Raw genomic sequence first — 23,958 nt, 5'->3', positions numbered from 1 at the left:
CCCAGATGTAGAGGTGTGAAAACAGTGTACACTCTCAGTCAGCATCTGCTACTAACACATGCTAACACCCCCACCATCACTAATGTAGGATTATGTCACATTTTTGTGCAATAATTGCACCATCGCAAGTTTAATAATGCACTATTACATTATAAGCCACTTACAGTAATGTTGACAGAACAGAGCCAAACCGAAGGATTAGTGCTGCGGCAAATCCAAGCACATTTGAATGGCTTGCTATCAGCAAAAATAAGGTTGATCGAAGACACACAAAATGTACAAAACATTTAGGTAGCAGCTTCTTATTTTTAGTTGACACTGACCTTCACTGTCGTCTATTAAAATCACAATAAGAGCAGTGACATTGGTTTGTGTGCACTCTGACGCTATGGTCTTCAGTCTTTGAGGAAAGAGTCTGAGAATAACTTGTTACTTCTTTATGTTCTGCACCCATGAAGCAAGAGTGCTGCTTTGTTAACTGACCTGCATTCCTATATATATATATATATATATATATATATATATATATATATATATATATATATATATATATATATATATATATATATATATTCATATATATATATATATATATATATATATATATATATATATATATATATATATATATATATATATATATATATATTAGGGCTGAGACCTTAACGCGTTAATTTTGAGTAATTAATTGTGCGGAAAATAACGCGTTAAATATAATAATGCGATTAATTGCAGCCTCCTCAGTTCCCTCATTTCTGGCACACCAGTAACTCTGATGAACACTCCAGCCCAGTAGGTGGCGGTAATGAACCTAAATTCTGTTTGTAGCCATGAAGACGAAGCACAGGAAGCACTGAGTGAAGTCAGGCACTGGTGAACAGTGAAGGAAGACTGAGCTTGTTGGGCAGAAAGTTTCCTTTTAAAAATCTTCCCGATGGCAGCTTGGATAAAAGCCTGGTTGTGTGCAAATTGTACAACAAAGAGTTTTCTGATCACTGCGTCACTTCAAGCCGACTGTATCACCTCAATGTAAAACATGTTGGTGTTAGCACGAGAGCTAACGTTAGCTACGAGTCATGCTAACGGCTAATGGTGTAGCCATCCCATAATAGACCACTTTTCTAGACAGTGCTTGAGTTTACAGAAAGTCTTAAAATGTTGAATAAAATCGCTATAATTGCACTTAAATTTGCAGTAATCTGTGAATGTAGCAGACAGATGAAAAATGCAGATAAATAGAAATGAAACATTTTTGTGGTTTAAGTTTTTACTCCATCGAGGCTCTGCCTCCTTGGAGGAGGAATAACCTAAACAACAAAAATATCTCTTTTAATAACTTAATTATAAAATTTTTGTTTATTAAAAAATTACATAAATAAAAATTGATATTCCTATAAAAAGAACCATCAAAATTACACCATTTGTCAGACCCAGAAAAGATGAAAACAGAATGAATCTCTGGATTTTCGACTTTCTGAAGCTCCTTGAACTACTTATGCTGATTTTATGTGCCATACAGTGGAAAAAACAACTAAATTCAGGCTTTAAGTCATCAAAATCACTTTTTCTATATGTCCCATTTTCCTTTTTTAAAATAAATTTTAAATTAAAAACGTGTATATGTCTATTCATTGATTCAACTGTCAACCACAATTTTATCTGAATTGAAAAACTTCACTTATTGTGTCAAATATTGCTATTTGACAAAACTGCAATTAATTGCGATTAATTAATTACAAAGCCTGTAATTAATTAGATTACATTTTTTAATCATGTCCCACCACTAATATATATATACATGCACACACACACACAGACACACACACACACACACACACACACACACACACACACACACACACACACACACGTGGACAAAATTGTTGGTACCCTGGGTGCCCGTATAGCTCAACGCGTAGAGCGGGCGACCCATGTACAGGGGCTGGTCCCCGACGCAGCTGGCCAGGGTTCGATTCCCGCTCGCGGCCCTTTGCTGCATGTCTTCCCCCGACTCTTCTCCCGTTTCCTGTCTCTCTCACACTGCACCTATCCAGTAAAGCCGATAAAAGGCCAAAAAAATAACTTTAAAAAAATAAATAAATAAATAAAATTGTTGGTACCCCTCGGTTAATGAAAGAAAAGCCCACAATGGTCACAGAAATAATTTGAATCTGGCAAAAGTAATAATAAATAAAAGTTCTATGAAGATTAATCAATGAAAATCAGGCATTGCTTTTGAACCGTGGTTCAAGAGAATTATTTTAAAAAATAAATTCATGAAAAAGGCCTGGACAAAAATTATGGTACCCCAAGAAAAGACTGAAAATAATGTTACCATAGGGATATGTTCAATCAAGGTGTGTCCTCTAATTAGCATCACGGGTGTCTACAAACTTGTAATCAGTCAGTCGGCCTATTTATAGGGTTACAAGTAGTCACTGTGCTGTTTGGTGACATGGTGTGTACCACACTAAACATGGACCAGAGGAAGCCAAGGAGAGAGCTGTCTCAGGAGATTAGAAAGAAAATTATAGACAAACATGTTAAAGGTAAAAGCTATAAGACCATCTCCAAGCAGCTTGATGTTCCTGTGACTACAGTTGCACATATTATTCAGAAATGTATATATAGTAAAGTTCTATACAAATTTATATAGTAAATTTATAGTAAATAATATATAGTATTGGAGCAGACATTGCATCATTGATATCTCAAAGTTGAGATTGGAATTGGCCAGTGACAAGTTTTTAAATTTTTTTTCCAGCAGTTACTTATACAATATTAGTCGTATTAAATGTCACTCTCTCTCACTACTGCTAGTGAGAGAGACCTACTGCTAGTATCATAATCTATTTCTGTTTTTCAGTCTGCTTGGCCTCCATCATTTATATGGGCACGCATCACAACTGTCCATACATATAAATCGATGCTGGATATATTTTCAGAATGCTACATAAACTGTATATTTTACCCTGATGTTTGTCCATACACATGATGAAGAAAACATATAGCAGCAGTAAGTGAGACAGGGTTTTTCAGGTTTTTTTTTTTTTTTTAATGTTTGGCTGACGCGTAGCTGTATTAAGAGAACTGTCTTCTAAGACAACACCCAATATGTGTAGTGTAGTGTAGTGTAGTGTAATTTGTTCCCTGGGAACATTTACCAGAAAAGATCACAAGACTTCCTTCATCCAGTGTTTTTAAGTCCTTTAGAGCAGGAGGATCCTTATCTGTCTGATGCAGCTGACTTCTTGCTGACTCACCTCACACATCATTTACTGAGAACTCTTTTAAGATTTTTTTTTTTTTTTAAACTTTGTTTTCAATCAGATTCTGGCAATTCAAACAATCATTTCAAGTTTTCTGCTGCTTGCAGAATTAGGTTTTACTTACTGCTATACAGTCAATCATTTTTGCAATCTTGGTGGGGTTTGAGTCACTCACAGGTGAAGCCACAAATGAATTATGGCTTTTAGCTTGACTATAATGCATTTCTTGCGGAAGGAGCTTAGAACAGAGAGGGGAGAAAGAAAAGCTATATATTTTAAAATTCTGGTGTTTTATCCAGAGTTCTGCTTGCTCCAGTTTTAACTGTAGCCTAGTAGGAATCAAAACTTGTCATGAAATCAGTATAAAGGTCACATTTGTTTGTAAGAGTGCAGCTATTAAAGCTTCTTTTCACTATACTTTCAGTGAGTTTTAGTAGTTTCATTCAATGACTGTTGAATTTTTATTCAGAATCTGTGTGTTGTTTTGTGTGTAATAACATGTCACTGGGATTTAGAATGACGCGTTTTAAGGAGCAAAACAATTCAATTGTTTCTCTTTCACTCTGTCAGCATTTGCGTCAGCTGTTCCAGCTTGTAAAGAGACTCTGTCCCATATAGAGCTGTAGCTGTCTGCATGTGTGTGTTTGTTTTAGTGTGTGATCTTTCCTAAATTTCTAAACTTAGCAAGGTATGATGTAGAGAACTAGTTGTCTCCTTAGTGACAGGGAGGTCACAGATTAAACTGAGATCAGGATGAGAAACTGGTCTAGTTGAGGGTTGGTGTGGGAGCTCTGTGTGTGCGTGCTACAGACTTTTCTCATAACTTCATTATCATCATCATCATGTCTGGAGGGTCGATAACAAAACTTCTCTGTTTCGTGAGAAGGAGGGAAAGGAGTCAGCAGGTTTCTCGTGATGCAGCATCTGACAGAGAGAAACAGCAAGAGGGAGAGAAAACAGAGTGGAAGGAGTGGATGAGAGGAGAGGAGAGGAGAGGAGAGGAGAGGAGAAGAGGATAAAGATAGATGGAGAACTGAAAGTGTAATAGATGTATTGTGTAATGTGAGGCAGAAGTGTCAAAGTGTAAAAGGAGACCAGAGACAGAGGAGGTGAAAAGGAAATAGATGAACATAGGTAAAGAGGGATGACAACCAAAGAGGACTAAGATGTGCTGAGAAAAGATAAAGGTTGAAGAGGATGATTTATCAAAGAAATATGGAATTTAAGTGTGCCACAAAGTGTTGACTTTTTAAGTATTAAATTGTGATAAAAAAAGAAAAAATACTGATTGTTTAAAAAGGAAATTGTTTAAAAGGAAAGTTAAAAAAGGAACCAAACTTAAATAAATGTAATATAACAATATAAATGTCATTGTTTATCAATTTATTTCTGTATTTATTTTACTGTTTATTTGAGGTAGGAGAACACATAGGAGTCAGATTTAAAAATGTTTTTTAAAATAGCTTTTCTTTATTAAGAAGTTTGTTGTGACTCACCAACTACGTGAAAGACGGATTAAGTGAATCCAATGAAGACCTGAACAATGTTGGGACATTTTTATTTATTTGTTGTTATTATTATGATTTTATATATATATATATATATATATATATATATATATATATATATATATATATATATATATATATATATATATATATATATATATATATATACACATATATATACATTTTTTTTTACATTTTATCATCATTTTTAACTACAAGTCCAAATGTATAGAAGCCCAAATGAATAGAACTTCAATCTAAAATATACTGATTGATAATTTCATTTTAAGTTTATTTAATTTATTCAATTAAGTTTTTTTTTTTTTTTACTTCTAGCAATATATGAATTTGTTATTCAGCTAAACACTAAAAACATTTCTAATCACCATGGTGACACCTTTCAGGCTCCACAATTGTAAAGCTTCTCTGATAAATACAAAATGTAAAGAATATGGCTAAATTTAAAAGGCAAAGTGGATGCGGGAGGTGCCACAGAGGCAGAGAGAGAGAGCCGTGGGGAGAGAGGGAGTCTGTCAGTTCACTGTTCTGCTGCTGGAGTCTTTCTGACACCATCCAGCCGACTGTGGACTGATCTGGATACTGTTTTCGAAAAGAAGACTTTTGTTTCGGTATTTTATCTGATTTTGGAAAGGACTGGATCTTGTCATCAGCAGCAACTTTTTCAACAGGACATCATGCTAAAGTTTAGCGTCACCCAGTGCTCCAGGTGTGTGATGAGTGGGTTGTGATGAGTGGTGTGCTGCAGCGCTGCCATTCTGTACATGTTCTCTGTTTACAGGGAGCTGATTTACAGTTTGTTTAGGTCTGTGGGAAGCAGAGGTGGTATTTTTGCAGCTGACATTTTAGTCAGACCTAATTTGTGTCTTCTTGTCTTCAGCAGTGTTCATTTGACATTGGCTTAAATTACTTCTGTGTTATTTTATTAACACTCTCTTTCCTGCATTTGTCTTTTCTCTCTCTGTGTGTTTCCCTGCAGCCACAATGAGCGAAAGGTGACCTGTAAACACCCGGTGTCAGGCATCCCTTCCCAAGACAACTGCATCTTTGTAGTAAATGAACAGTAAGTCTCTCTGCACTGTGAAACACCCATCAGTGTTGTATGCTTCTGATTTCTTTTCCAAAGGTCAAAGGAAACACTTGTAGACTGATTCAATCATTAAACAGCTGTTGCAGCTGTGGCCTGCAGCTGGACCAGCATGTGAATGCACTATTTGAGAACGATTAGTTGAAAGGACAGAAGATTTCTGAGGATATACTGTATAATAATCCCAAAATGAGACATTGAGACAAGACTTGTGTCAGTGTGGGTTGGTTCAACTTTACTTTCCAGTGGTCTCAGGTCTGTTTATGTACAAGTGTAAACTTTAATTGGAGGAGCCAAAGCAGCTGAATAGCAGCTAGAAGTATATACAATATTGAGATATTTGTGTTTGCATTCTGGGTTCCTACAGTGCATGTCCCAACTGTTGCTGCAACTCAACATCAGTACATTGTGAGTTAATTAATTTTGATAATATTTTTCTTATTCGGCACAACTTCACAACCCTGTCTAGGCAAATATGTTGTGAGGGAAACACAACTGTGGCCATATTACATTTTCTGTTGACTACTTGATGCTTATGTTTATCAGTCCAACAGCCTGGACTCTGTACACTGCTCCAAATCCTCGGTTAGGATTTTCATGGCACAAAGGAGTCAGGGCAGAATCAGTTTCTAAGCCTTCTCATTCATCTGTTTAGCTGTTGCCTGATTAGATGTTTGATAGAATGCAGAGGATTGTGGATGTGTTGTACCCACGTTAAGCTCAGAATTATTGTCTAAATGGTTTCAGTTTGACTGATCCACAGTACAGCTGTACAACGCCTCTACTGTCTGCTTCTGTTTTCTGTTTGTTAGAGCCTCTCTTCCACTGCTTAATACATCTTAGGACTGACTCAAGAGGAACACACCACTGCAGGCGTATTTTCCCCACCGGCTGGTGGAAAATACTCTATTGAGAATGCATTCTCTATAAATAGTACATATTTAAGTCTTTTTAATGATTATAGTGTGTCAACAGAATGACCCACTTACCATCGCTGAAATAAAGAGGAATCCTCCTTTATTATCTGTCAGCTGTCTGCTCTCTGAGAGAAAAAGCTCCATGTTCCCCTCCTGACTCCTACACTGGCTTCAGCTGCAGAACATGCTAGATTGCTTGACACTGTTCTTGTACTTGCATCTTCTTTGTCTTGATTGTGTCACAGACTGACTGACTGACTGAGGGTCAGTCAGTCTCTGAATACCACCACTGAATACACCCTTTCTGTCATTTTTGTCTGGCCTTCTATCTTTTCCTTTATCCTGTCATCTGCCGCCTTTCACTTATATCCATCTTTCTTTCTTTCTTTCTTTCTTTCTTTCTCTTTGCTTCCTGTGTCTATATCTCTGCAGCTCCTTGCAGTTTGTTTGTGGCAGCTATGCTACATACTCAGAAACCAAAAAATGGAAGCTCTTTGAATGTTTTCACTCCCTCTCTCCCTGTTGTCGAAGTGACTGGCTGCCGAATGCTACCAACACATCAGCTCTGAAATAGGATAATTCTGCGGACAACACACACAATTTTTTACAAAGAAACTACTTTCTGCTCGCCATGAGACAAACTAGAAAGCTAAAAAAATCAGGATTATAGGGCTGAAATGAAATTTAGGACTGAGAAAGACAAACAAACCGCTGCAATTACACGCTCCACCTCCGAAAGAGTCGTCAGGATGGTTTTCAATCTGTTCTCCCTTCTGAACTGTGCAACTGAGATACCGACCCCTCAACCAAAACACACACACGCACGCACGCACGCACGCACTCACACACACACGCGCGCGCGTGCGCGCACAGCTTTTTACTGCTAAGAAGTTCACTTTGGCAGCAATTCTCTCTCTCCTTTTCACACACTCGCTCTCCATCACTTCCACACACACACTCGTTCATCTCTCATCCCAATTATCTCCACAGTTACACTGCTCCTGGACTGCTGAGGTGTCTGTGTGTAAATTATATAAATGAGATGTGCATGCTCTGTATATTTAAACTTGTTGAGCAGAGTGGAGGTGAGAAAGTCACTGGGAATGAAAGGTGTTTAACCGCAACAGGGCTGCTAATGAGAGTTTCACCTTGTTCCGCCCTTACTGGCATGAAGATGACTAATGACAGCGAAACATCCCTGCTTTAGAGTATACTCCAAGTAAGTTACAGGCATGATGAAAATTATTAGACCGGAAAATTCACAAAGCTTGCTATTTGTGGCTGTAACATTCTTTACACCCCATAGTACATAAGTAATGGAAAGATCAATCAACAACCTTAGAATGTGGATGACTAAAAATGTATTTTCATTCATCTGACCTGCTCTGTGTCTTATGCTCTATGTGATGCACCAATATCAATGCTGACATGTGGAGACGGTCTTCCTCAAATCACTTCACATAACTCAAAAGGCAACACTTGTGTGTGCCCATCTGGGAATGTGAATACATAGAGTTCAAACTTGTGCCATGTTGAAAGTTTTATGAAAATGTTACTAGGTCTGACCAAGTCAGATTGTTGTTGCAACTTTTATGGAAAAGCAAGTAGGTTGCTCATTGAGACATGAAGCTGGTATGTTCAGTTGCCATCAGATTAACAGAAAGCAAACCATGTTTAAAATGTATTAATTTAGCTGAAATGTCACACAATCTGGTGCCACCTCATGTATAAGACTGTTTAAAACAAACAGAAAAAGTATCTAGTCTTCTAAGTGCTGTGCTTTAATGCATGCTCCATGCTAGTTGTATTTGGTGTAGTATAAAGGTGTCTTAGTGCCACATGAGCCCTCGAGCCTCCTCATTTTTTCTCCCCACCTCTCTGACTTTTAAATGAATATGAAAATAAATGAGCACAAGCCCTAAGCTTTTCCTCTAGACTCAGATCAATCTAAGAGAAGTCTTTAGATGTAACCCAGTGCACCACGTGATTTAAATGATCCTTGAGGAACTGCTAAGAACAAGCTTTGCTTAGTTTCCATCTCAGAAACTGCTGAATGCTACTGCACATGGAATGCTTTCATTGTTCTGACCAGCAATGGCTTTATTTCTTTCGTGTAAAAATTTAAATTTGCCTTTATTTGTCACAAATACATTACAGCACTGTGAAATGTTGCTTTTCACCTATCCCAATCGGGGTCAGACCACAGGGTCAGCCATAGTACAGTGCCCCTAGAGCAGGAAGAGTTAAGGGCCTTGCTCAAGGGACCAACAGTGGCTACATCGGGGTTCAAACTTCTGACTGTCTGATCAGTAGTCCAGAGACTTTACTGTTGCACCAACACTGCCCCATGTCTTCCACGTCTTCCTTTATCTCTGCTCTGTTGGAACAGGTGAGTATATTTTAAAGACAGAAGCTCTTTTCTCCCAGGTGGTTTTAGTGACATTTGTGGTGAACTCTCAAAAGGCAGACATTTAGATCACATCTGAAAATAGAGCAACATGTTGTGTTTTTATGAACCACGTGCAGTCAGGACAGACCAACCAATAAGCCAAGTCAGTCAAAGTCCAAATGCACAATAAGGAAATATGCAAGAACTACACTTGGCATCTATTTATCTGACTTGGACTGCTGGTAAAGAAAGTCAATGGCAGGGCTCACTCAAAGGACTTAGCCTGCTGTCTGGAATACATCCACATGTGCACTGATTCCCGCTAATTTCCTTTAGCCTTCCATCAACAAAGGAAACCTCTGTTCATACTGATCATGTTGGGAATACTCTAGGCTGTTGTCACCATTTTTGCTTTTATTGAAAAGCAGAATGAATGTTGTGAACAGAGTAGAGCATAGTTATAACCTAAACATCCTGTTCTCACTCTCAAAAATCTAGATTTTCTGGAATCCACAGATTGATTGTTTCCTCTTTATTGAAGTAATATTATCACTGCCCTTTTCTAATATACCGTTGATCCTTGACATGTTGCCAAAACAGAGCCATGGAGTCTTCAGGTTCGGTGAAGGTGTTTTTTGGTATCTGATTCCAAGGTGTCAGCAGCACATCCTTTGAGTCCTGAGCTGCTATTATTCTGACTTGTTCCAGTAGAACCTCCCTAAACCCTGTGGCCAGTTTATGACTTGTCCATCTCTCTAGTGTCACTGGTCACCTGACATCCTCTGTCCCAGTGGTTTGAACATTTATAGAGCTCACGTCAAAATTGTATTAAGGCTTAAAGTTGTCTATAATTAATTAAGGGTGTGGCCACTTTGAATGGAAGTTGAGTGCTGTCATAGGACAGTCCATGGCCCAGAGATCCTTGTATGACCTGTCTCAGCTCCATTCACATGCCATCAGATTGCCATCACAATGCAGAGTTTTAAAACCACTGTTTAGAAAACCTATGTTTGAAGTCACTGAGGGTTCATCCATATTTCTGTACAGTTAATGGTTAATGTTAATTGCAAAATAATAACACTGGAAGCATGGACTGTGATCAGTGGCCATATCTTATTCAAAAGGGAAAAACACTGAAAATGGACTTCAAATAAATACATCTTGCATATCATTCCTCTTTCTCATTGACGTGTGAGTATAAAAGGATAATTCTGATTTATCACCGAAGATCTTTAAGTATTTTTATGATTTTCAAATACAAAAATTATGAATACGTGTGTCTTTAGTGAGACTTCAAGAATTTGAACCTGCTTTCCTTGTTATACTGGTGTCACCCCTTTCCTCCCTACTTAACAATGTTTCACGTCCCTATCTCGCTATCACAAATCGCTGTTCAGTTTGTTCTCCAGTTAATTCCAGAGGCTATTTAATGGGAGTCAGTACTCCTCAGCTCTTAAACTATTCAGACATCTCTCATTGAGAAATTTAAATTAAGAGATTCCTATAATCCACATCCTGAAAGTAGCTTTTTGTCCGCTGGGGGAAATTTTCCTCCTTTCATCTCAATAGGATGTACCATACACCTGCAGCACTTGCTTTTATTAATGTCTGTAGTTTCCTTCTTTTTTCCTGTTTTGGGATATATTCAGCTCAGTAGCATCTTCTTCTGTTCATATCCCTGATGGTTTCTTAATAGATACTCTCCCCATCCTAACAACTTTTGTCTGAGAAGCACAAAATGTCAAGCTCATCCAGCTCAGCTCTGGCCCTTTCTGACATTTCATTTTGTTTCTTTTCTTTCTAGCTTCTTCCTCAGTCTGCTTCTGCACTTCATTTTTAAGTCCTCTTGCATATCTTCAGTTATTTGATGGTACAAACAGCAGAAAGGCAGGATGGGAAGATGGGAAACCAGAACAAAACTATAACAGACAGACATACAAGGCTGGCTGAATAAGAGACAAAGAAAAAGAAATACCCTAAACAGACACTGGGGTATGCTGGACTGATGGGCGACTCTGAACAATGGTGGGCTGATTGGATGATCAAAAGCATGTCAGAGGAAGCTGATGGAACAATAGCTTGGCTTTTGATTAATAATCAGATTGCCTACAGGGAGACACTGATAAATTATTGTTTAGGAGAACAAAAAGTTTTTAGGTTTGACCACAAAAACACCGTTTTCACTAGCTTCATTCACTTGTTCTTTTGTGGTTTCCTTTTTTATTCCTAATGCGATATCTGTCATTATCTGTTTTAGGTTGCATGAGGGGGTTTATTTTTTAAGTTGCCATTTGATTTCATATGATTTTGTCATTCTCTCTCCCTCCTTGTTTTGTTTCTAGTGTGAATTGTGGAAAGCTTGTCCTCCCTGACAAACCAGTAGAGGCTCTCACCAGGTAATGACATCTCATAGAGCTGCTTTGGCTTCAGCTTCTTTATCAGCCTTGATACTTTAAACTCTGCTATGGTCACCGACTAAAAACGTAAAGTCGATGCATGCAGTATATGTTGTTAACGCTGGGTAAATTCATATTAATGAAGTCGTAAACAAAAGGCTACATCCGCCTGTAAAGACCATGTATATCATACAGTCTTGTCTTTGCAGCGACTCCTTTGGCTCTGCATATTTTATGATGCAGTTGTTGACCCCATGCATCTTTGTCACAATAAAACAATCTTGTATTTCGGTTCCTCGATAAATTTATTATAGGTCTTCTGGACATATGACAAAATCTGCTGGGTCAAAAATATACATACAGCAACTTGAATTATCAGTGTTGCACTGCCGTGTCAGAAGAAAGCACTTCCTCCAGAAATGATACCTTACAACTTGAATAAAGTTTGCTGCTGATCACATGGACAAACACAAGAAAAGCACTCAGAGAATGCAATACTCCGCCAAGGCTGTTCATTCCCCTACATGGCATTGTCAGAATTTTTTTTTTTTTTTAAAGAAATGCAGTATTTGTTTGTAAGTTATTGATGATCAGAAATCGTGGCAACATAGAATACGTCTATTTAATATATTGATATTTGATATTTAATATTGATGTACCCACAAACAAAATGACTTTGCGCTGAGCACACGCATGTGTTATGCATGTGTACGTTATGTACGGATACCGAATTGCGTGACCTAAATATGTAGCGGGCGGAATTGATGGGACTCAGAAACACCCCCACAATTTAATCAATTTCTCCTTGTATCATTTCCGATGGATAAGTCCAGATAAGTCCGCAGTGGTGGATTTGTAGTAGGATCACAATCATGTGATCGTCAGCAGGCAGCTGACGTAGTGTTCACTTGTTGTCATAGTTACTGTGTCGCTGTGACGCTATCTCGCAATGATACAGAAATCTTTAACAAATCTGTATAGACTGTTTGCTGCATCACTGCCAGAATCACTTGGTCTTTGTGTCATTTCTGACCTTTTCTGAAAATTTCAGCCAAATCCGTTAATTCGGTTTTTAAGCAGTGTTGCACACCAATGGAATAACAGATGGACAAACAACCGTACACCAATTGTCACATTACTCCACCATGTTCCTTGGTGGAGTAAAAAGACCTATTGGAGGAAGGTTCTGTGGTAAGATGAAGCAAAAAAAATTGACCAAAATTTGGTGCCAATGGAACTGGTGCTTTGAATGAAGGAGAATTAACTCCACATTCTTCGGGAAAAACTAAAATCATCTATCAGAAGGTTGGCTGTTGGATGTAGTGGGATGTTCTAACAAGGCAATGACCCTAAACACACATCAACAGTGGTAAAAGAAATATATACATCAGGCTAGAATTAAGGTTTTAGACTGACCTCCACACATTCTTGACTTAAACCCCATCAAGAACCTGTGCACTCAAGAAACAAGTTCGTGTTAGAGGGCCAACATGTTTAGTTTAACTGTACCAGTTCTGATGGTCAAAGATACTTGCCAGAAGCTTTGTGGACGGCTACCAAAAGCGCCTATTCAAGGTGAAAATGGCCAAAAGGACAGTTGACCAAATATTAGCACTGCTGTATGTTTATTTTTGACCCAACAGACTTGTCATCTTTCCAGAAGACCTGGAATAAATCTATAAAAGAACCAAAAAGCAAGACTGTTTTGGTTTTTTGTGTGTGACAAGGATGCATGGGATTCAATGATTCCATCACAGAATATTCAGTTATATGAATCATTGGAAGCTCAAGACTGTTTAGTTACATACACGCTCTTTACATGTGAATGTAAACTTTTCTTCATGACTGATGATACGTGCGCGCGCGCACACACACACACACACACACACACACACACACACACACACACACACACTGTACACTAGGGCTGCCACTATCGTTTCTTTTCATTAGTTCATCTGTTGATGGTTCTTTTGATTAATTGATTAGTCATTTGAGCTATACAGTGTCAGAAAATAGTGAACAATGTCCATCAGTGTTTCCCAAAGAAAAAAAAATAACTAAATTCTTTTCAGATTTGCAAAAGATTTAATAGTTGACAATTAATTGTTAATTGTTGCACCTCTAATATATAACTTTTTTTTTCAAACTGCTGTATAGCAGACAATCTCAGATTCTTGCTACAGAGCAGCTTGAGAACTGCATAGTTATCTATTGAGGGCAGGTAGTTAACCCAGTGATCACTTGACAAACCAGATGCCGCTTGCTCATCATTGACACCTTTCCTCTAGTAAAACTAAAACATAGCTTTTTCAAAACACTTTAACAGTACCATGAATTTCCTTTTGATACTTGTCTTGCTTCTAAGTGCAGCCAAAAAGCCAACATTGCTGCCATTTGTGGCAGATGGTGGAAAGGCACCAAAATGCAATTTTCACCAACTGTTGCTAAAGCTGATTTTTCAGACCTTGCCAGGGTGCAGAAAGACTATGACTTGTTGCACCAAAGAGGATTAAAGGATGATATACTTAGAATCTTACTGGTGCAAGCTACATAGAAACATTCATGCCTTATTAGAAGTGTTGTCAAACAAAATTTCTGGCTTTACAAGAGAAATATATCTATTTTTGCAAATCTTTGCCTTCTGAACATTCCTGTCTGTCATGAAAATGAATCTAGTCTGCACGGCTTAACCTTACAGAACCAAACTAATGCAAAATGGAGCAACACAGACAAATCAGCAGCTTAACATCTCAAATGTGAATCAGAGCATTTTGTACACTCCTGCCTAATAACCCGTTTTTTGAATTTGGCCAAAGCAGCTCTAGCCATCCAAGCTAAAGAACCTGTGAATGTTGTCTGGCACCACTACATCCTCTAACTTCAATCAGGCTTGTTCCAACACATCCCCCAACAGTTGAAAAGCACATGACACACCAAGGCCCATGCACTAGAACTATAATACTACCATTTTGAGCAGGAAGTTTGCAAACATTGACTCAAAGCTAGAGTTGGCAGAGACCCAGCAGCAGAGAAATGAGCTCCAACTGGTTGTCAAAGCAATCAGTCAGAAAATGCAAATCCCATTAGAGAATCTGGCTCTCACAAACATAGCTCACATTTGTCTTCTCGTGTGACTGTGAAAAAGGCAAACAAGTCATTTTGGTGCTTGACTTTCAGTAAGGTCTAACTGATGAAGCTCCACTATGCAAACACTGAAAAGTCGTCCCTTTCCATTTAAGTCAATAGCCACTGCTTTCCAAGAGCCTGACGAATAGCCCACTGATCCACAGTGTCAGCATGTCTCTTCTAACTTCAGCTCCTGCTATATCCATCTTTTATTCAAGACTTTGTTCCTCTGTTCGAGAATTCTTTTTCTCCTTCTTGTTCTCGCCTCTGACTGTTACAACACTAACTTTATTTCCACCCTGTGTGAACCACATGATGAGCTGCTGTGCGACACTAACACAGAAATAGTTTTCGGGATGATTAATGTGTAATGTCATGGTTTGTGTCTCCAGCATACAGTAGGGAAATTTTTTTCTCTAAAAATAATGCTGTGTGTAATTTTATAGGAACTAGCACTTTTTCCTTGCTATCAGAATCAAATTAAATCCCCTTTTCCCTCCGCAGTTGCTTGTATTACCTCTGAAAAGATGAAATGAAATCAGGTGTCAGACTAACGCTGTGAATTCACACGAAGTTTACCGGCTAAATGACAGTGTTTTTAAAGCAGAGACCTAGTTTTTCTCCCAATTAAAGCACTTAACTGTCTTAAAGTCGACTGTGACTCACTGATCACATTCAGAGGGTAATTCTCCCAGCCAAGGCAAAAGATTTACCTGGACACTGCTGCCATTTACTGTTCAAGATCTGATTACTCCTATTTATCAAATGAATAAGGTTATATTTGTGTTATATTTTAGTAGACATACTCAGTGTTTTTTGATGTGCTTCAGTTTTAATTTGTTTACCTGTTGTATTGATAAATTCATTCCAACAAAAAAGTGATATCATACTCGTTAAAATGTTTGTCATTATTTGAATACAAGCTTTTCAGCATTTGGTCCTCATTTCAGAAACTCACTTTTTTGTATAGTTAGGTCAAACATCAATAAAACAACAGCAAAATGTTGTTGTTTTTTGTTTGTTTTTTACTTAACTATACACTGAGTTCCTTTTAGCTGAGATGGATTATTGTCGTCTATGACTGAAGAGAATGAATGGGAGTGAATGGCCTCTTACTAAAGGGAAAAACAAGTCTGACGTTTGAGGCTGTGGTAAGTTTTTTGCAGGGACATGCTAATGCATTAGTATAAAGTTTTTATTGGTTTTTATCCATCAAACTCAATGGCTGATCATAGGAGGTAAAACAACCATGTCCACTATGCATACTATACATTTTCACCTGATCTGCATACACAATAAAATCACCAGTGTACATATAACACTCAGAGTTAATTTCAACACTAAGTCAGTGACCATATTAAACAAACATTCGACAGGGTTAAAGCAATTTAACTAGACCTAACATTACTCTGGAAGTCCCTCATTTAGTTTAGCCGAAAGTAAAATGATTATACAGTATAACTAAATCATAGCAGACTACTGTGTTAAGGTTACCCTCACATCTTCTAGTGTTCATGGAATAACTGCAGGACTTGACAGCAGCATAGGGACGGCTATCCTAATGTAGCTCGCTGCTCCCCGCTAATGTACTCCTGCTACTTCACCTGAATTTCTAGACGTTAGAAAACATACAACAGAGTAACCCCATCACATTAACACCTTAACCGTCACCTCTTGCCAACACTGTCTAGCTTTAAATGAGCTACGGAACCTTAATTAGCTGTATGTTGCTGACGCATTTAAACTAACATCTACTCGGTCACATTAGCCAATTCAGTTTTTAAAGAAATAATAATAATTATTTTTAGAGATTAGGAGAAACTTACCTTAGCTTTTTGAGGACAAGGCTGTAGATAGAGTTCAAGTCCATCGACGAAGGAAGTGGGCGGAGTTCATTTTAAAATGATGTTGTTGTGGTAACCATAACTCTGACAGAGTCCATCTACTTTGACATTGCATTTTTACTCCAGGTCTTTTTACTCTCGGTATTTACACCAACACTGGGTGTCATCTCACCCAATTGTACTCTGACTGGTGTTGTAGTAACTGTGATGGAGTTAAACTACTTTGACACCGCAGATTTTACTCTGGAGAATTTACTGTGTGCTGTGGAAAAAAAATATGGAGTCACAGGAGTGCCACAATAAAATATAAATAAATAAATAACGAAATAAATGTGTAAATATAAAGAGAAATAAATAAATAAATACGAAAATAAATGTGTAAATATAAAGAGAAATAAATAAATGTTAAAAAATAAGGAAATAAATGTGCAAATATAAAGAGGAATAAATAAATAAATAAAAAGGTACATTTTGTCTTTGCTTTTCCCTTTTCTCCTTTTATTTTTCCATTTTGTCATTGTCTTTTCTTCTGTCATTGCTTTTTCCTTTTGTCATTGCTCAGTCCGCCAAGTAAAAGCAATGACAAAAGCCTTTGCTTTTACTTGGTGGAGTTGTAGTGCTTCTTACTGCAGTGTAGATTGGAAAAATAAACTCCCAGAATATGATCAAAGTAATGCAACATGTGAATCAGTCATTAAACAACGTTAACCATTAGAGAGATTTACTGTTCTCTCCAGTTTAACGTCAGAGATTCAGCAGATATTCAGGACTACTGACAACACAGAACCTTAACCTCACTGTTTTAATCACATTTAGGTTTTCTAAACATTACATTAATGTGAACCAGCGTCTCCACTGACAGTTTTATTAACTAAATGTACCACATTACACTAACACAACACACTTCAGCTGTTTACATGAAACTCAACACATTGTTAGCTTAATGCTACGTTAGCTTTAATCAGGCTACGACTGAGCAGCTAGCTCAGTTAGCATCGCTAATTCACATTAATGCTAATATTTACTGGATGCTAACGCTCTTCTCTGGTCAACACACACAGAAATAAACTCCATCGACATCTGGAGTGTATGGTACACATTATATCTGACATTACAAGTGCATTAAAACCGGCACCAATAAGAAAATAAACATTAATGTACCGAACTATCAGAGTCCTTTCAGTGTCTGGTTCAGCCGAAGTGTTACGCTTCGGCCGTGCTAGGAGCTGGCATCAGGCAGGAATCCTGTGATCAGGTGCTGAATACCTACACTCTAAGAAATTTCCCTGTAAATTTACAGTAAAGAGCTGGCAGCTAAAGTTGCCAGCAGCGCACTGTTATTTTACAGTAATCCTACCGTATTCTACAACAACAGTTTAATACTGTAAAAAATATTACGGTATTATGCTGTTTAGAGAGCTATTTCCTGGGGCTTTCAAAATGAAAGCCCCAGGAAATAGCATAGCATAGAAATGGCTCAGACAAGAGATGACTTTTCAACATTAAGCTTTTATTAAAGCCAACACTGTATCAAACATAGTTCAAAAACTGACTTATTTAACCCATTAAATTTTAGTAACATACAATCATTTCCTCATGCTGAACAGGTTCTCATTGTGCATGTTCTAGTTCAGGTACACTGAGTTTAGCTTCCATTTTTCCTGAACTGTAACAAAAGATTCCTATATATCACTTAAATTATTTAATACTGCATTGAACACATTCAGCAGCTAACAAATTTCAAGAAATTGAAGTCTTGTAAAATACAATCTATAAAAACAATTAATGATGTTTAACAGGTTGTCAACAATCTGTTTAAAAATTGCACATCACATTTCAGGTACCCTGCCTTCAGAATCAGTCTTTCATAACTCTTGATCATGTTCAATAAACACCAAGTCATGGAACAAACCTGGAACTACAAAACTGAGACACCAGGACTGAAGTATTTTATACTGAACCAAACACAATACTGAGACTTGTTACCTTAGAATGACAGCATGGACATCTGGTTGCAGATGGGGCTTTTCCTTTGTGAAAGTGAGGTCCTGTGTGGAGAGGTGCTGTGGGTTTACATGAAGTCCCACTCAGAGTCCATCAGTCTTTTTATAAAGGTGACTACATGGGGATTTACAGTAGATGCCTTTTTCTGGAGCAGCTCCCTGAACTCTTGGACATCACCTTCTCCTGGCTGGCCTTTGTTCCCCTCTCAGGGTTCATACCAAGGAAGCGCCTACAATGAAATGACAAAGAAAGAGTATATTAGGTGTGGTAGGCAAACATCCCTTAAACTCAATATGGAACTCTGTCACATTCATCAAAAAAAACCCAAACAAACTAACAAAAAAAAAAAAAACAGGAAACTAAAATTATTAAGCAAAACAGAGGCTTCCACTTATAACAGCTGTTTAGTTCAGTACACATTTAAATCTAATTTTTGCAGCCGTTTGCATAACAAGCAAGTTTACCTTTCCTAAGTGGAGAGAAAAGCAACATGACACATCCTACAAACTTTTTTAAAACTTGAAATTACCCAAATGGTGGAATGCAGACAAGTACATGTGGAGATCTGATAACAGATCAGTGGAGCATCACATTGGATATTTGATGGAAAATTACACGAAAGACAGAGATAGCTAACCTAACCTAGTTGGATCTGGTTGCTTAGAAATTCATTTTCCTGGTCTGGTTTAAAAGAAAGACCCAAAGTTTTGTCCACTCTGCAGCCAAAGGGGAGGATGCTAGCTGCTAGCTAACTAACAGTGTGGGAAACGTTAGCATTCATGCTAGCTGCTAGCTAACAGTGTGGGAAACGTTAGCATTCATGCTAGCTGCTAGCTAACAGTGTAGGAAACGTTAGCATTCATGCTAGCTAGCTAGCTAACAGTGTGGGAAACGTTAGCATTCATGCTAGCGACTCGTGGCTAACACCAAGCAGTGACTAACCTGGCTATATTTATGTTACAGTTAAAGAATAAAACATAAATAAAATAGACTGACAGAAATAAAAGTAAGGCTGACTTTTTAATAATCACAGTTACCTTGTTAAGCGAACCGGAGCAGGATGGATCAGCAACAGGTGGTCCCTGCAGGTCTGAGCCGGCCCGAAAATCGTCGTCTTCAGTTCTTCCTTTTCTCCACATCTTCCCTCAGTAATGAGTAAAATCACTGATACAGAATATTTTAAACCTATTTCGTCACTTCTTTGTGTTGGCTGTTTGCTAAATGTGGTGATGTGCAGGAAGATTTGCCGAGACGAGTAACAGTCGGACTGCAGCAACAGTCACACTCAAATCAACCCAAACCAGAAAAATACTGTAATCTGCTGTAAGATTGTACGGTAGCTTGCTGTTAATATTTTGTTCTTGAAAAACACGTGAATTTACAGTATTCAGCTGTATTTACAAAGAACGGTATATTACTGTACAAAATATGCTGTATTTTTACAGCAATTTGTTACAGTGTACCCTGGACAGAAAGACCCGCCCAGAGCCATTTGATTGACAGCTCAGTCCACCAAGTAAAAGCAAAGGCTTTTGTCATTGCTTTTACTTCGTGGACTGAGCAATGGCAAAAGCAAAAAGCACTGACAAAAGGAAAAAGCAATGACAAAAGGAAAAGACAATGACAAACTGGAAAAATAAAAGGAAAAAAGAGAAAAGGGAAAAGCAAAGACAAAATGTACCTTTTTATTTATTTATTCTTTTATTTATTCCTCTTTATCTTTGCACATTTATTTCCTTATTTTTTTAACAAATTTATGTATTTATTTATTTCTCTTTATATTTACACATTTATTTCCTTATTTATTTATTTTTCTTTATATTTACACATTTATTTCCTCATTTATTTATTTATTTGTCTTTATATTTACACATTTATTTCCTTATTTATTTATTTATATTTTATTGTGGCACTCCTGTGACTCCATAGATAAGGTTCAACAAATAATGTGAAAAAAATAAAGTTTTACGTATCATTCAGTTTGTTTATCCTCTCAGCTTTTGGCACAGACCGATGAAGTTTGTTTGCTTGTTTTCACTCTTGAATATTTTTTAGTTATCATTGATGTTTTGCTTTTGAATGCAGTCAAGTCATGGATGATGAATTTGTACACTATTCACATCCCACCTTGAATCTATGACTCCTATTCTACAGTTGTTATGAGTATATTACTATTTGTACATTGGCTGTTTTAAAACTAGTATTTGTTGTAGTAGCAGCTATTTCTAGTTTCTAATTTCTAGTCTGCTGTTTTCACAAAGAGAAATTCCCTTTGTACAATAGTACAGATATTACAGAGAACAAATGTGGTTTCACAGGGAGCTGAGTCATCAGTTGCATCAGTCACATTCAGAACAAATAAACAGTGGTGCTCAGAGAGAACGGAAGCCAAACTGCAAACAAATGGATCAGGCAAAAAAAAAAAGCTTTTTCTTTCATTCCAGAGCCCCATGATCCTGCTTAGATGGCTGAGTAACGGCCTGCACCATGCCGCAAGCTGGTCACTGATGTGAGAATAAACAGAGCAGCCAAAGGAGAGGGTTTATGGAAGAAAGGCTAATAAAGACTAAGATAACCATGTGACTGAAAGATGAAAAGGCAGACAAAATGAGACTGTGGGAAGGATTGAAAAGGCAGCAAGAGGTTAAAAAAAAAAACTGATTGACTATGCCATCAGTGGGTAATTTTTGTGTGTGTGTGTGTGTGTGTGTGTGTGTTGTAGTTAGTCACCCTGCTTCAGATGTAGGGCTATTAGAGCCAAGTGAAGGCCTCCTCTCTCACAGCCAACTGGCCAACAGGTCACTGTCAAAGACAGAACCATGAAATGGAAGCAATTTCAGAACATTCGCCTCTGGCAACAATGGCTGTCTGTTTTCTAAAGGATAAATGATTTTGCTTGCAGGCATTGCACATACACATGCCATTGAGACTGGTATATGTGAATGTTGCGAGCTCAGCTGTAAAATATTGCACTATGAATGCATTCAGAGTCAGAATCTTTGAGCTCATCCTGTTAGGACAGTGAGGTTGCCAGGCTTCTGTCAATTGACTCTCTGGTGTTTTTGCACCCACACTGTGGGCGTATGAGAGGTTTAAACACACAGTGGCATGGACAGATAACAGCAACACCTTGGAATACAGTGTAGTAACCCTGCAGTAAATACCAACTTGGTGTAGCACATAGTGTTGACCATTTTTTGAGACTTCCAGAGTTGACCAGTTTTATTGCTGCTGAAAATGAGCTGAAAATGAAACACAAGAGAGATACGCATTTGCAAGCTGTAATACCAAAACAATGAGGTTTTCAAACTCTGTAGAGCCACCTAGAGTTGCAGAGTTAATGATTTTTGTGGTCTTTTCTAACTGAAATGAACGCCTTTCACAAAGCACACAGTCCATCGATGCATTGTTGTAATGTACACCCTCCTGCACGCATTCGCGTGCAGTCTAAAATTTGTGTCCTGGCAACAACTACACTACAAGAGCATAATTGATTTTGTTTAGCAGCCGTGTGCTCAGTGTGTTTAGCTGAGAGGTAAGTTACACGGCAAGTCTATTTCCTTATGACTTAAAATCTGTAGATTTCCTTCGCCCCAGATGACTGAGAATCATCATAGACCAACATGTTCCACAACATATCTACTGGGCATGTAGATGGGATGTGAGTAAACTGGCTCTCCTTTGGCATTCAGTTTGATCTCAACTTCACTTCAAAGAGATACAGAGCTGTAATTAGAATGGCAGACCTGCTGTAGCTTCTAGCGAACCCTCTATAGAATGTAGAACATTGCTACAAGTCTCTAAAAGGCATGATTAACCATAACTTCAATTCAGCACTGCAGCTCCCTAACTTAAAGATTTCCCATTGGGAGATATAGCAGCCGGCACGGCGTCACTGTAACCATGATGTGAACACTGTGTCAGTTACCCGCTGACGATCACATGATTGCGATCCTACTAGAGAGTCCCTGGATATCCAAGAGTTTGAGAGGTGGGGGGGACAGTTGTGCAATAGGAAGTTTGAAAGACAGAGTGGCAGATTAATAGTAATATTTAAAGAACGGGCACCAGGGAGGGACCAATTGGCCCGTGAGAGTACAAGTGAAAAGATATGATGTTTATTTGTAAATGAAAGGTTTCTGGCAGCTTTGACAAGTGAAGCAAATGCAAAAATAGAAATAGAAGCAGGAATAACATATATTCACCCACAGAGAAATAAAGACAGAACAGAACTTCTGTATTAAACTTACTAAAAAGCTTCACTAAAATATTAACTCTGTTTTTAGCTCTCGTTAGGTGCAAATATCTGCCCTTCCTTGTTCAGAGTCCCTGCTGCTGCTGGAAATGACACTGAGTGGATTTTGTGTGCACAAAAACTGTAAAGTAAAGCAATTAGCTGAAGGAGGCAAAACTGCAAGACAAATGTGGAGTTTGTGATATTCGTCTGTGGATACCTTTCCCATGACACATTTGACTCTGCTATTGTAAAAAAAATAAAATAAAATACTGGAATTAAAACTGCAAAATCACACTGCCATAAAACTGGCAGAAAAAGGAAAAGATGCTGACACGATGGACAGATGGAGAGCTAAAGGTTCACCCATACTGTAAATCTTTCTGTTATTTGTATCTGCAGCTAAACCAAAGCAGGTGGTTAGTTATACCTGTGCATGATAAGGTAGCATTTTAAGACACCATCAAGTGTTTGTTTTGACCAATGATGTGTTCTGTATTGAGGGATAGCTTTAATTACACCCATAGCACAGTATGTCCATTAAAGAGTGTTACCAGATAAACTGCACAACATCAGTCTCAGCCTCTCATCTTTACAAACACAGCATGACAGTCTGAGCAGAAGTCATGAAGGCACTGTGTACTGTGAAAACAACATGAATCCCACAGAAAACAAAACTTATAACTACAAGAAAAGAAGCATGTTAGAATTAGAACTCTGCCTGTGTTCTCTTTTGTGAAAACAATTAGTTTGGACGTGCTTTCCTTATATACTGCTGACCTTGGGAGCAGAGATACAGCTGTCACCTTGTAGTAGTTTTAATCCCATTCAGGGACCTTCAACTTTCTTTTTCTCACATTAGCCATTGTCTTTCTACTCGACTAGGGGCAAAAAAACTTTGAGCTGGTTCAATTTATCAGGCCAAGTTGGCAGGCCATTTAAATTGGTTGGACGTAGAGGCATATATCAGACAAGACACCCAGAGAATAATAGCTCTGATTCATGCCTCCAACTCTCTTCCTCCATCTCACATTCTCACTTTATCTCTGTTTCTCCGGCTCTTCTCTCCATCACTTCCCTCTCTGATCACATCATTCCTAAAAAAAAAAAAAAATCAGACATTACAATCAAACAGTTACTCAGTACTTGAGTAATCTTTTCAT

At 37.9% G+C, this 23,958-nt stretch overlaps 1 protein-coding gene across 23 annotated transcripts in view; it reads left to right on the top strand.

Annotated features, from left to right (window-relative positions):
• LOC111563581 (pleckstrin homology domain-containing family A member 5-like) overlaps nucleotides 1–23,958 on the top strand; it is a 294,554-nt gene that overhangs the window by 194,034 nt on the left and 76,562 nt on the right. For 16 of the 23 annotated variants that reach the window (XR_008600234.1, XM_055006642.1, XM_055006640.1 and 13 more), the window contains 2 exons: nucleotides 5,775–5,858; nucleotides 11,531–11,584. Coding sequence is in view for 19 of the 23 variants with exons in the window: in XM_055006642.1 (XP_054862617.1) it covers nucleotides 5,775–5,858; nucleotides 11,531–11,584 (138 nt within the window). In the remaining 4 variants the exon portion in view is untranslated. Of the gene's footprint in view, nucleotides 1–5,363; nucleotides 5,505–5,774; nucleotides 5,859–11,530; nucleotides 11,585–23,958 lie in introns of those variants that run through there. The other 7 variants (XM_055006653.1, XM_055006634.1, XM_035944682.2 and 4 more) reach the window with 4 other exon arrangements.

Source organism: Amphiprion ocellaris, chromosome 21 (genome assembly GCF_022539595.1).
Source record: "Amphiprion ocellaris isolate individual 3 ecotype Okinawa chromosome 21, ASM2253959v1, whole genome shotgun sequence".
In the NCBI taxonomy this organism is placed as follows: domain Eukaryota; kingdom Metazoa; phylum Chordata; class Actinopteri; family Pomacentridae; genus Amphiprion; species Amphiprion ocellaris.
The sequence above is the reverse complement of the archived record's forward strand: the minus strand, read 5'-3'. Positions and strand labels throughout refer to the sequence as shown.